The sequence below is a fragment of the Phyllostomus hastatus genome, unplaced genomic scaffold, assembly GCF_019186645.2.
Source record: "Phyllostomus hastatus isolate PE091 unplaced genomic scaffold, TTU_PhHast_1.1 phas_contig_551, whole genome shotgun sequence".
In the NCBI taxonomy this organism is placed as follows: domain Eukaryota; kingdom Metazoa; phylum Chordata; class Mammalia; order Chiroptera; family Phyllostomidae; genus Phyllostomus; species Phyllostomus hastatus.
Window position 1 is genome coordinate 769,897 of NW_025333909.1, and position 14,877 is coordinate 784,773.

Below are 14,877 nucleotides of genomic sequence, written 5' to 3' on the forward strand. Positions count from 1 at the left end.
ATATTTCCTTTTGCCACAGCATGGATGGACCTGGAGATTATTATGCTAAGTGAAGTAAGTTAGGTGGTGAAAGACAAGTGCCATGTGATCTCACTTATATGTGGAATCTAATGACCAAAATAAAAACAGAGGCATGAGTACATGGAACAGACTGACAGATCTCAGTGGGAAGAAGGGAGTGGGGGTGAAAGAAGGTAAAGGGATTAGCCAAAGAACTTATATGCAGAATGACCCGTAGACACAGACAGTAGCGTGAGGATGGCCACAAGGAAGGGGTAGAGGGGCCTGGGTAGAGGTGGGCAAACATGGGCGGGAAATGGAGACATCTGTAATAGTGTCAGCAATAAATTTTTTTTAAAAGTAACTTCTCATTCCCTTTCTCTCAGCCCCTGTTAACCTGTAATGTACTTTTTTTGTCTCTATGATTTTGCCTGTCCTAGATATTTCACTTAAGCGGAACCACACAATATTAGTCCTTGGGTGACTGGCTTATTTCACTTAGCATAATGTTCTCAAGGTGTATCCATGTTGTGACATATCAGTACCTCATTCCTTTTTATGGCTGAATAATATTTCATTGTATATACCACATTTTGCTTGCTTATCGATTCATCTGTTGATAAATACTTGGTCTGCTTCCACCTTTTTGCTATTGTGAAAAATGCTGCTGTGAACATTGGTGTACAAGTGTCTGCTTGAGTCCCTGCTTTCAATCTTTTGGGTCTATGTGTAGGGATAGAATTACTGGGTCATACGATAATTGTACATTTCACTTATTGCAGAAATGTGCACTGTTTCCCACAGCAGCTGCACCATTTTACATTCCCACAGGCACCGAATGCGAGTTCTCATTTCTCCACCTCCTTGCCACCACTTGCCACATAATTGTCTTTTGGACTATAGCCATCCTAGTGAGAATAAAGTGCTATTTTATCGTGGTTTCATTTACATTTCCCTAATGACTGATGATGTTGAGTATCTTTTCACGTGTTTATCGGTCATTTATGTATCTTCTTTGGAAAAAAAGGACTTGTCTGTCAAGCCCTATCCCCATTTCATTGGGTTGTTTGTCCTTTTTATTGTTAGGTTATATCAAACCTAAAGAAGAAAAACGTAAAAGTGTTTTTTCTACTCCTGTGTCTGTCTTGTCTGCCTCCTTTGCCTTCATGGATAATACTTCACTTCTGACATTTCTGGTCACCAAATGTGTGGAAACTTTTTTCCCACACCAAGCAATTCCTTGCAACACCAGCTGGGTGCCCAACAATTCAACTCAATTCTGACACTGTCTACCCAAAGACAGCATTAGATCCCGCAGTTCACGGGTTCATTCCCACTTCAGATGCCAGTAGCAAGTCCAGATTGTCTCCTGGGCTTCTGACCAACCAGCTATAGATTGGAGGCTCCAACAACTCTCACTTTGGGTTCGATCAATTTGCTAAGAGTGGCTCTCAGAATTCAGGGAAACATTTTCTTATGTTTACTAGTTTATTATAAAAGGATGTGATGAAGGATACAGATGAACATCCAGATGGAAGAGAGGCACAGGGAGAGGTATGTGGGAAGGGGTATGGAGTTTCGATGCTCTCTCCTGGCATCACCCTCCCAGCACTTCCATGAGTTCACCAATCCAGAAACTTTCCAGACCCTGTATGTGTGGTATTTTCTTGGAGGCTTCATCATATAGGCATGATAGATCATTAAATCCATTTCCAGCCCTTCTTTCTTCTCAAGAGAATGGGGTGTGGGGATGAAAATTTTAATCACAGTTTGATATTTGCGGTGACTAGTCCTCATGTAGGAGCCATCCAGGAGCCCACTCAGAGTGACCTCATTAGAATAGAAAACATTTCTATCACCCAGGAAATTACAAGAATTTTAAGAGCTGTGTGCTAGGAACCAAGGAACAACATTGTTTTTCTCAGGAAAAGATGTTGGATTCTTGTCAGATGCTCTCTTGGCTCTATCGAGATCATCATTTAGTTTCTGTTTCTTATTATATTGATATGACGTGTGACATTAATTGATTTTCAGTTGTTAAAGCGAAGTGCAATAATATATCTATGTACTAGCAATGAAGTTCAGGAACAGGTAACAATCAATAGTGATAAACGTCAAAATAGTTGTTACTTCTGCTAAGGTAGTGTTGACTGGAAAGAAACAAAATTTTGAAGTACTCTATATCACGATCTGGGTAGCAGTTATATGGATTGAAACATACATAAAAAATTATCAGGCTGTTTAAGATCAATGCACCTCATTCAGCTTATTGCATATATGCTAGGCCTCAGCCCTTTTTTTGAAAGTTCAGTGTAACAGGGTGAATGAAAACCATCCTACATAGTATGGTACATGCCACCTGATACAAAATTCTGTCCATGGTGATACCCAGGAAATATTGTTAACTGACTAAATGGAACAATTTGGAAATTTTCCTTCGCTTAAAATAAAGCCACAGTTAGTTTATACAGCTCTGTATCTTCTGGTTACTTCAGTCATCAAAGTGAGACAGGTAAACAATGGATTTGAATTAGACAACAGCAGGACATTTTCAGGCTGTTTAAGAATATCATGGCAATAATTTTGGGAAATATGGGCAATGCTAATGATCACAATACAGGGTGTGTAAAGTATTGATGAGTTTATGCACTTAAAAATATAAAAAAAATATGTCCACAGAAGTCAGAATAAGGTTCAAATTGTAAGTCAAATTAATTTTCCTCAACAAGGAAATCTTCCCAGAGGAGAGATTAGAATAGGAGAGAATAATGAAATGCATTTTTGCCTCTTTTGTAGGGGACTTCTCCAATGATCCATGTGAGACATTGCTTCTGCTATATGAATTTGAAATTAAAGCCAAAAGGAATGATCCATTACTGGAAAGCTTCCTGGAACCAGTGTGGGAACTGCCTCATTTGGGAAGCAAAACACTGGAAACGATTGCAGGTAAGGCTTATATTTATGATTTTGGAAGGCTAGTACCCCTTTAAATTGCACTAATTTTTTATCTCTCTTCTCTGTTCTCTCCACATTTCCTCATAGCACTCTGCTTTTCTTCCCCTAATGGCATTCTTGAACCATTTTGTATTATAATCATTTGAGCATTTACCTTTTTCTTTATATAAGATTATAAGCTCCTCAGGATCATAAAGAATAATTACTTAGATTTGTTGTACAATACTTATTATAAACCCTCACTAAGTGCATTGCTCACAATAGGTGCTCCTATTTATTCTACGTGGGGAATTGAGGTCTATAACCACACAACGGCGGGGGTAGGGGCTCAAACTTAGTTCTGCTCAGCTAGCTAGAAATGATAAATGACTGCTTCGTTGATCAGAGGTGTTGGAATCTAAGCAATTTATTCAAGTGTACTGAGAAATATTGGTAATATTGTTAATACAATTGCCACTCCCAAATTTCTGGTTGGGCTGTAAGTGGTATTTGGGGACCTCAAACCTCTGTAGGAATAGAGTGCAAGAATTATCTCCTCCTAATTATCTCCTCTTTTTATCTCTCACCCTCTCCGGGAGCCTGTGTATGGTTCATAAAAGTATTAGGTAGCTCCGAATGAACAAGAGTCACATTTGTCTTTCCTTGTCTTCCGAAGGCAGAAGTCCTAGAGACCTGGAGCAGATGGTATATTCTTTATGGGCATGTGATGGTTGCCACTGCTCATTGTAGAAAGGAATTCCAATTCTAGAGGCCTGGTAAATGCATCTGGAAGTTTTAGGGTCTGTTATCTTGAATGCTCACTCTCATGTCAACTGTTTCCTGTTTTTGGTATCAGACAAAAAACAGTAGATTGTAGTATAAATCCATTTTTGATTAGTGCCCTTTTACTCATCTGCTTTCTGTTTCTGTCTTACTGTGCCCCTCCTTGACTCTGGTTCATGAGATTATTGCTTCACCTGTATTACTATGGGGAGGGTCAGAGAAACAGTAGATTTTCTGGTGATGTTTGCTGAATGAAAGATATAACCTGGTCATCCCTACTATGTTACTCTGTCCAGAAAGCAGAAGCTATTTCTGAAAACCACCACAGACTCATAATTTTATAAAAAAAAAATTTTGTGTGTGTTTGTATGTTTTGTTAATTTGTTAGACAAAGACAGTTGTAGCCTGGGATGGACACTGTAATGGATGGGATTATTGTACTCACAACCTTCTTTCTTCCCTTCCTGTAGCTTTAGCGCTGGAAACACCTGCCTACTATCCTTCCATTGCTGTAAATGCCTTGAAGCGGGCTTTGTGGATTTACAGAAAGAAGGAATCACTGGATGTTCTGAAATACAGGTTAGTAATTGTAATTCAGCACTGTATGGCAGGCCTTCTGATAGCCAAATGAGCGGTAGTCATCGATCATACTCCACTGGCCCATTTTAAAAAGTGATTGGGGCACCCCTGTAACTCCTGAACTGAAAAGCCTTCAGAACAGCTCCGTATTCAGGGTTGCATTATGGACTAAGACTTAATTAGCCAAGGCAAGGAGTCTGGTTTTCCCAAAGGAGAAAAAGAGACAGAAAGTTGCTTCTTGGTGTGAGGATATATATACTAAAATTACTTAAATATGCCAAATGCAGACAGAGATTAATATGACAGACAACAATGCATCCCCCACTAAAGTTTAACAGATGTTAACATTTTGCTATATTTGCCACAGATTTTTTTAAAGCACTTTTCTTTAAGGGCCAGTAAGTGCTATATATAATATGACCTATTATTTATTGGAGATTTTGTGTTTTCTATGCCTAGGAATGGGGAAAAATAGATTTTATGTGATTTTTCTCTGGAAAATATCATTAAAGTCTTCCTTTTCTGAGATTTGTGAGACAGTTCTCCTGGAATTATTTCCAATTTCAATCCCAGTGTCCTTGCCTATTTGAAGATGTAACAAAATACTTTAAAGTGCTTGTAGATTTAACCAGCTCATAAAATACAGTAAATAGCCACAACTCCATAGTGTAGCAAACTCAAAAAAAGTGAAGGACAGTCATAATAAAAGGAAAGCTTGGTCAGCCCCCTTTATAGCTTCAAAAATCTGTCTTCTGAGGTTGGAGGCCGGATCAAATTAGGTGAAGAACAGACATGTTTTAAAGCTCTTAGTCTGGGATGGGATCCATATTTTACTTACCTTAGCCATGAAACCAATGATTTCTTTCCTTACGGGATGAATTTTCTCTTTTTGATTTCAGCAACTGCATGCGCAAGTTGGTTAACCTGCTGGTGCCAGACGGGATGCCAAAGGAAGAAATCTGTTCCCTGGAAGAACTGTGGAGCTTTTTTGATGACACTTTGAGCTTTCTTAGCCACACCGTAAGTCAAGCAGTAATATTACACTTTCGTCTAATTTTAAGGATATGAACTGTATTATGTTTTAAAAATTACAGAGAGGCTACAGGGTCAAGACGGAGGTATAAGTAGACACGCTTCGCCTTCTCACATATCCACAAAAAGAATTACAACTAAATCTCAAAACAAATAACACCCAGAACTGTTAGAAAACCTAACTGTATGGACATCTGACAACCAAAGATTTAAGTAAAGAAGCTGCAAACATCGCAGATGGATAGGAAGGGCAGAGACATGGAGACAGGTGGAGAGGCAAGGGGACAGAGTGTGGCACAGAGAGGTGGCAGCGGTGGTGAAACGGCCTTGGTTGTTCTCACATCCACATGTGGTGGATAATAATCAGGAGGGATGTTTTGGGAGCAGGTGATCCCAGGCCAGACCGCACAGCCCAGGGTCCAGTGCCAGGAAGATAAATTCCCGTAACTTCTGGTGAAAACCAGTGGGGGTTGGAGCGGTGGAAGAAACTGCTAGATTTTCAGGAAACAGTTCATTCATTATATTCCACATATGAGTGAAGTCATATGGTATTTGTCTTTCTCTGACTAGCTTATTTCACTTAGCGTAATGTTCTCCAGCTCCATCCATACTGTTGCAAAGGGTAAAATTTTCTTCTTTTTTATGGCAGAGTAGAATTGCAATGTGTAAATGTCCCATAGTTGTTTTATCCACTCACCTACTGATGGGTCATCTTGGTCCCTCGCTTTCTTCTCCTACGGGCATTCCCATGATATGGAGGTTGTTACACTTCATGTTGTCCAAGACGTTTCTTAAGCTCTCCTCGTTTTTTCTAATTCTTTTTTCTTTTTCTGCCCTGCCTGATTGTTTTTTTTTTTTTCTACCTTGTCTTCCAAAACACTGATTCAATCCTCTGCTTCATGTAATGTACTGTTTATTCCTTCCAGTGTATTATTTATCTCAGATATTGCATTCTCTATTTCTGGGAGAAATAATAGGTCCCAGGGTTTCCTTTCAGGGAGATGGTAATGTTCTAAAACTGATTGCAGTGATGGTCGCAGAACTGTTGAATATATGAAAACCACTGAATTGTACACTTTAACTAGGTAAAGGGTATGGTGTGTGAATTATATCTCAGTAAAGCTGATGTACACAATATTCACTTCAGGAACCCTAAGAAGAGCCTAATAGGACAGTCATCTGTGTTCCAGGACACCTGCAGTTTTGTTGGAGATATGTATGACTGCCATATTTATTAAGATGTTGAGGACAGAGAAAACTGGCTTCAATTAGGAGCTCCAGAAAATCTTCAGAGCAAACACCTCCATTTGCTGGCACTGATTTGTATCTCATAGAGGCAAATCAATGTCAGTCTGGGCTGAGTAGCTACATGGATGTATTTTTTAATTTAAGATTAATTGATTTGTGTGAGCAGTGCTGGACAGGAGGACAGCTAATGCAAATGAAAATATAACTCCTGCAGTGTTCCCTAACTTATTCAATGGCATTACCATTCTTCTAGTTGCCCAAGCCAGACATCTAGGAGTTACCTTCAACTCCCCTCACTCCCATTCCTAACCTGTCAGCAAGTCCTGTCAATTCTACCTCCGAAGTATCTCAAATTCATTCACTTCTTCCCATCTTCCACCATTACCAAACTAGTTCAAGTTACTGTCTCTTACCCCAGCTACTGTGGGAGCCTTTTCGCTGGTCTCCTTGAATCTCTTGCTTTCTTCTATGGCTTTCTTCATCTGGCAACCAGAGTGAGCTTTTACATTTTTCAGTGTGTGGCCTTGCTTAATCTTCTTCAGTAGCTTTCCCATTGTTCGTACAGACCAGAATCCTGAGTGTGGCCTCCAAGGCTATGTCTACCTGTCTGACCTCATCTTGAGCTGCTCTTTTCCCCTCATTCTCTGCACTGTTAGCCACACTGTTCTCTGCAGGGCCACGAATTACCACCTCCTAGACAAATTTGATGGCCTCTTTCTTCACCCTGGCCTTCATTATTGACCACTGATTGCCTTGTTATTGAAATTCGCTTTTCCAGTTAGTCCAAAGGTTGTGGGTTATTCTTAAGCTGATTCTCTTTTCCCTTTTTTCTTTCTTTTCTTTTCTTTTCTTTTCTCTTTTTTTTTTTTTGGCTCCAAAGAAGATCCTTTACTGAGACTTATTTAAAACATTTCAGTCCTTGGTGTCAGTAAAGTTCTACTTGGTTGACAGGCTGATGGCTGAGCTAGGTAAAGATTTCTTCATTTTGTGGTTGATGACAAGAAGCTGGATCTGGAACTCTTGCCCAGTGAGGTCCGGGAAGCCAGCCAGCTTGGCCACAGGCATGGTGGTGTAGAGCTTAAGGAAGCTGCGGATGGTGGAGAGCTGGGCCTGCTGCTACACTTCATCAGAAAGCATCTTTAGTTGCTGCAAGAAGGGCCCCTTGTGGTAGCTGGGGCGCACATTATCATAGTTGGGAGATATAGGGGACAGGAATTTAGGGCAGGAATAGCTGAAAAGTTCCTCGTAGACCTGTGGGTCACCTTTCTGTATGCGTAGCATCTTATCCCTGTATCTCTCCTGCAGCTGGAGGTAAATACTCTTGTCAATACACATGGGGTACATGGTGAGGGCGATGGCCAGCAGCGCGTGCATCTGCTCGTTCTGCTTTTTAATCATCTCATACTTGTATGTGGCCCTCTGGAACATGCTCTTGGTCCTCTGGACGTAGAGGAGGTTGTTGGCAAAGACCTAGATGGCATCCTGGTAGCAACGCATCATCAGATATGCAAAACCATAATAATAGTATATGGTGCCCTGGCACACAAGAGTACATGCTCCTCTTGTTCAGTTTGATATTCCCCAGCACCCTGATGGCCTGGTAGTAATCCTCCAATAGGGAGTGCAGACACCGAAGCTCCACCAGGCTGAAGGAGCCTAGCATCTTTTTAAAAAGATTTTTATTTATTTATTTAGAGAGGGGGAAAGGGAAGGAAAAAGAGAGGGAGAGAAATATCAATGTGTGGTTGCCCCTCACGTGTCCCCAACTGGGGACCTGGCCTGCAGCCCAAACATGTGCCCCAACTGGGAATTGAACCAGCAGCCCTTTGGTTTGCAGGCCAGCACTCAGTCTACTGAGTCACACCAGCCAGGGCTATACTCTGTTCTTTAAGTGAATTAATACACTTCAAACATTACTGAGTTGTAGTCCATATCTGCAACAGCCTATGTGGTATCTCCAGAGTTATCTCAATTCCAACTTATTCCAAGTTAAAATAGAACTTATCATTAGCTTGAACCTATATCCCCAGAAACATTGCTCTCCAATTTCTTCTTTCACCAGGATCAACATTCTCTCAGCCATTCGAACTATGTACTTTAAAGCCATTTTCTTTTTTATTTATTGTTCATGCTAATACAGATGTCCCCATCCGTCCCCTTTGCCCACCCCCCCCAGCCCCCACCCGCCTTCCCTCTGGCCATCCCCACAGTGCTGTCTGTGCCTGTGGGTCATAAATGTATGTTCTTTGGCTGATCCCTTCCTCTGCTTTCATCCAGTCCCCCTCCCCTATGACAGCTGTCAGTCTGTTCTATGGACTGTCCATGCCTCTGTTTCTATTTTATTTGTCAGTTTATGTTGTTCATGAGACTCCACATATAAGCGAGATCATATGGTGTTTGTCATTGACCTACCTTACATTCTTCATATCGAATAAGTTACCAGGTTGTCTTGTTTCTTGCGTGTTTCACTTTCCATTGTCACTGTTTTAGCTCAGACCCTCATCACATCATCTTTAAACAGATCTTGCTGCCTGTGTTTTCTCTCACCTGGATGTGCTCTAAACACCACTGGCATTTTAATCTCATTAAAGCTTCAATTTCATTGTATTGCTTACCTTCTCATAAAGTTTCAGTGACTTCTCATTACCAGCAGAAGAAATTCCAAGATCTGTGACTTATAAAAAAAACACCCTTTATATTCCAGCCCAATATTTCACAAATTAAATTATACAAGATGTCAGTAAAAATCTACATACCCTGGATTAAACAAAGTTATATAGTTTCTTTGCTGTAATATATCCCAAAAGTTTTCATGAACTAACATGCATTACAATGCTCCAAAGGAGTATATACAGAATGCAGTATTTCCAAAACATAATTTAACTCAAGAATCCTAATTTTATGACCATCTGTTAGCATTTTACGTAATGCTAATGTTGTGAGAAAAAGCATTTAGGAAATGCTGAGGTCACCCTCTCTTACGTTTCCAGTCCTATTTCCACTTAACTTCCCTACATAAATTGTCTGTTTAGGCCAAATTACTGTTAGTCTCCCTGAGATATGCTCAGTCTCAGGCACAATCTAAGTTTTAATTTCTTCTGTTCTGCCTGTATGGAATGCCCTTCTCTTTCTCTGTATGTCCATGTATTTGTAATTTTCATCGACAGAATTCATATGCCATAAATTTTACAATGTTAAAGTATACAAGTCCATTCAGTAGATTCACAAAATTGTGCAACTCTCACTAGTATCTAACTCCAGAACATTTTCATAAGCCCCAAAAGAAACCGCATGACCATTAATAGTGATTCTCCATTACTCCCTCCCCCAACCCCTGGCAAGCACCAGTCTGCTTTCTGTGTCTATCTGTTTGCCAATTCTGGACATTTCCTATAACCTCTGTATATCTAGATCTCATTTACCAAAAAACCATGTTTGTTTGTTCAGTTGTTTGTTCATTCATTCTGTCAAAATCGCATTGCCAGACACTGCGCCTGCCTGTGAGTATACAAAGGTAGGTGACACTGTGCTGTGAAGGAACCCCCAGCCCTAGTGGAGGAGACAGGCAGCACAGTGTTATAAGCGCTGTTGTACTGTAGTGCCATGAGCAAAGCACCAGAGGAACAAAGCAGTGGGAATAATAAATTGCAGAGAGTCAGGGAAAGACTCACCGAGTAGGTTGTATTTGACTAGCTATCGATTCATTTGTTCATTCATTGATTCATGCATTCAGCAAACAGGTACTGTGCTCCTGTCATGTGCCAGGAACAGTGTTAGGTTCTGAGGATACAAAGATGAACATGCAAAATTCCTGCGCCTCAAGGAGATCAACAGTCTGCAGGAGATAAATATATAAACAGTTTCAAAACAACCTGACAAGTTGTGCCCTGGCCAGTGTGACTGGTTGGAGCATCATCCCATACACCAAAAGGCTGCGGGTTGGATTTCTGGTCCGGGCACATACCTCAGTTGTGGGTTCCCACCCTGGTTGTGGCACATATGAGAGGCAACTGATCAATGTTTCTCCCTCACAATTGATGTTTCTCTCCCTCTCTGCCTCCCTTCCTCTGTCTCTAAAATCAGTAAAGCACAGCCTCGGATGAGGATAAAAAAAACAACCTGCTAAATTGTGTTAGGAGAACGTAACACTTGCTATGGGAACAGAGACAAGAGTTAAGTAACTCTGCTTATAAGTTCGAAGAAAAAATAGAAGTTTGCCAAGTGGATAGGTATGGGGGCGGCATTTCGCGTAGAGAAACTAGACGTCTTCTGACCATGCTGGCCTAATGCCCGTTTCTTTTACTGAATGGGAACACCTGATGCTTGTGTTGCTCTGACTGGCCCTTAGTCACACACCCCATGTGGTCCTCTTCACACGTGGATATCTCGTCTCCCTCCCCGAAGGTACTATGTGTCCTTTAGGATAAGAGCTTTGTCTTGCCCTCTTAGCTCCCTTATTCTCATAGTGTTTTCTGCATAGGAATTTTTTATACATCCCAACGAGTGAGTTACAGCTGAGACACCAAGTCGCCTATTGCACTTCCTCTCCCAGGGACCTGAGACCTAGAGTGTAGACGAAGGACTTAGCATGGAATGAGCACATGGGTGTTCCCTTTGCGTCCATCTCCTGTACAAGAACTGAGAAAGTTGCTCCCTATACTAATCCTTCTCACTAGTGCAAAATCTTTTGATCAGCCATATTAAAGACACTCATAAGGCAAAGGGACCATATTAGAAATGTACCCTCTGTTCACAGCCAGGTATATTTTATCACCAGCAAAGATTAATATTTATTAAAATGTACAATCAGCCCTGGCTGGTGTGGGTCAGTGGATTGAGCACAAGCCTGTGAACCAAAGGACTGCTGGTTCAATTCCCAGTCAGAGGACATGCTTGGGTTGCAGTCCAGGTCCCCAGTAGGGGGTGCACAAGATACAACCACACATTGATGTTTCTCTTTTATCCCTTCCTCTCTGTCTAAAATAAATAAATAAAATCTTTTTAAAAATTACAATCAGCCCTGGCTGGCGTAGCTCAGTGGATTGAGCATGGGCTGCGAACCAGGCATCGCAGGTTCGATTCCCAGTCTGGGGAACATTCCTAGGTTGCAGGCCATGGCCCCCAGCAACTGCACATTGATGTTTCTCTCTCTCTCTCCTTCTCTCTCTCTCTCCCCTCTCTAAAAATAAGTAAATAAAATCTTTTAAAAAATTACAATCAGTTGATATTAGCAAAGCAGATTACCCTCCATAACCAATTTTTGCCTTAAGGGCAAGAACTGAGTTTTCCTGGAGAAGGAAATCTGCCTCCAGACTGTAACGGCGAGCCCCGACCAGTGTGGCTCAATTGGTTGGGCATCATCCCACAAGGTGAAGGGTCACCCAGTCATGGTGCATGCTTGGGTTGTGGGTTTGGTCCCTGCTTGGGCCACATGCAAGAGGCAGCCCATCCATGTTTTTCTCCTTTTCTTTCTCCCTCTCTTTCTCCTTCCCTTCCCCTCAAATAAATAACTTCTTTAGAAAAATTATAACGTAGAAACCCTACCCTACAAATTTCAAACTTGCCAGCCTCCACAATTGTGTGAACCAGTTCCTTAAAATAAATCTCTGTCTCTCTGTTCAAAAAATAAACATTAAAACCTGACCGGCATGTCTCATGGTCATCGTCCTGCAAAGCAAAAGGTCACAGGTTTGATTCCTGGTCAGGGCACATGCCTGGGCTGTGGGTCCATTGGGCTTATAGGAGAGCAACCTATCAATGTTTCTCTTGCACATGAATATTTCTCTTCCTCTCTCTCTCTCCCTCTGCCTCCCTCTCTCTAAAAAAAGTAAAAATAAAGGTTAATATAATTTCTATTCCAAACACAGACTGATTCAGGTCAAGGAAATTAAGAGATTCAATAAAAGTACCTCTTGACAGCCTTCTTTGAAAATCAGAGGCAAGGTACTGGGGACATCATTGATTGAGGACAGCGCCAAGGGAAGCCCCAAACAGGACACAGGTTTTTCTCCTGCTCAGGGAGAGCAGGACTCAGTCCAGGAAGGCCTCATGGCTTCTTCGGCTTATGTTGCTTCATGAGGTCTGATCCAGATCATTCTACAGCTGACAAAGCTTCTAGGTGCTCTTTTCTGTGCTCCAGGAGCACAGGATTGCTTGTGGAGGCTGTGGCTCCCTCCTTGGTGTTAGTGGAGCGCCCATTATTTCCTGACAATGGGATGCAGTACCCATATAGTCCCTGATTGTGACAGTAAAGATGCTTTTCTTGGATTTCAGGAAGGCTACCCGGAAATGGAGGTTCTCTGGCTGATGATCATGTCTTGGAATACTGGAATATTCCTCTACAGCAACGGAAAGTATCTGCCTGCTGAAAAGTGGTGTGGCCTGTCACTGCGTTTTGTTGACCACCTTGGCTCTCTCAAAAGAGTCTACGGAACTCAGGTAAGGAAGGAGAAGGCTGGAAGGGGGGCAGGATGACCCAGGGCAGAGAGCTTCTCTCTGGGCTCCCAGTAAGACCTTGATGCTACCTTCCTGGGCTGGAAAAGGATCTTGATCTTTGTTCCCCTCAGTGGTTCCGTGGGACTGCAAGAGTTAGGGGACTTTAGACAATAATTTCTTAGCGTGGAAACCAGGAAGGATGGAGAACGGTCAGAAGCTTAGGGACAGCGGATAGAGTCTAATTAAGATGAATACCCAGAGTGAGCACCAGAAAGATGCATCCCTGTCGGTGCCAGTGCGCACAGGGGACTGCTGGCCTCTTTGACTGTGTGAAAAGGTATTTTCTCCAGGAGCTCCACTAAGTTGCAGGCTTCTGGGCCATTAAGCTAACCAGGAGAGGCTTGGTGGAGAAAAAGACTTGTTGCCAAATAGGAGCAAAGGATCATTTATGTGCCCTGGCTGGTGTTTCTCAGTGGATTGAGCATCGGCCTGCGAACCAAAAGGTCGTTGGTTTCATTCCCAGTCAGGGCACATGCCTGGGTTGCACGCCAGGTTCCCAGTTAGGGGCACAGGAGAGGCAACCACACATTGATATTTCTCTTTCTTTCTCCCTCCCTTCCCCTCTCTCTAAAAATAAATAAATAAAATCTTTTTTTAAAAAAATCATTTATGCTTTAGGTAGCTTCTCCCATGTGATAGCTGCCTGTCCCTAAAAAACGAACCTAGTGTGATGGGGTCCCCCTTCCCCAAGAGAGTACTGTATTTTCGCCCCAGTGTGGCTTGGGTATAGGTTAGACTCCCGTGCCATCACCATGGGTTGGGGAGGCTTTCCCACATATCCTTTCCCCTGAAGAAATCTATTTGCTCATCTCTTTCCCAGATTCATGTTCTGTATGGAGAGCTGGTGCAGGCACTGGAGAAAAAGAAAAGGTCTCACTATTTCATGAAGAAGAACTGAAGACTGCTGGAAGAAGCAGCAGCTCAGAGGAGGAGCATCGCCTGAGACGTTCAATGTTTCAATGATAGTTAAACTTTTAGTTGTTGTATCTGTTTTCTCAGGCCCTGTTTTCCTGTAGTTAAATTGCATGTTCTAGAATAAAAGCATCAGAAATAACTTACCGTTGTGACCAGCTCATTTTCCAAAGTGCTGAGAATTATAAATGGAAGTAGCCCATGGGAGAGCAAGATGATTGTCTAGGAAAGGATCTTGCACATTGGTCCTCTGTAGTTCCATAGAACTGCAAGAACTAGGGAGCCCTCAGCTAGCTGGTGTGGTTCAGTGGACTGAGTGCCAGCCTGTGAACTGAAAGGTTGCTGGTTCGATTCCCAATCCGGGCACATGCCTGGGCTGTGGGCTAGGTCCCCAGTTGGGGGCATGTAGTAGGCAACCGACTAATTCGATGTTTCTCTCCCTCTCTTTCTACCTTCCCCTCTCCCTAAAAATAAATAAAATAGTTTAAAAAAAGAGTTAGGAGACTCTTGCCCCATGTGAACAAAAAAGAATGTTCATCCCAGTCCAACACAGGTTGCATTTTATCCTAGAAGTGCTTGATTCCCAATACCTAAAGACCACAGAGAACCATACTCTTTCATGGGAAAGCCCTTAGTGGTCCCTGGGCCCAGCATTGACTGGATTCATGAAATGTCTTCATGATGCTCTTGAGAATTGATTGTCCAGTCTCTGTTAGAACACATCCTGTGACAGGAAACTCCCAAGATTGCTCAGTGCACATTATTACCTGTCTCGTGGGCAAAAAGCCCTTCCTCATACTGAATAGAAATTTGTCTTCCTCTACCAAGTCTGCTTCCCTGTCCCAGATGCCCTTTGGAGAACTGAAGACAGAAGTTGGACCCTTCAGCTGTTTC

General features: G+C 42.1%; 1 protein-coding gene and 1 pseudogene across 1 annotated transcript in view; one reads left to right on the top strand and one right to left on the bottom strand.

The window, feature by feature from the left end:
- Positions 1-13,969, top strand: part of TEX11 (testis expressed 11) — a 111,017-nt gene extending 97,048 nt beyond the window's left edge. The window contains exons 25-29 of the mRNA XM_045847378.1: positions 2,797-2,946; positions 4,188-4,296; positions 5,196-5,316; positions 12,850-13,014; positions 13,892-13,969. Of these exons, the coding sequence (XP_045703334.1) occupies positions 2,797-2,946; positions 4,188-4,296; positions 5,196-5,316; positions 12,850-13,014; positions 13,892-13,969 (623 nt within the window). The remainder of the gene's footprint in view (positions 1-2,796; positions 2,947-4,187; positions 4,297-5,195; positions 5,317-12,849; positions 13,015-13,891) is intronic.
- Positions 7,513-8,239, bottom strand: LOC123824226 (annotated as a pseudogene).
- Positions 13,970-14,877: the final 908 nt, after the last annotated feature.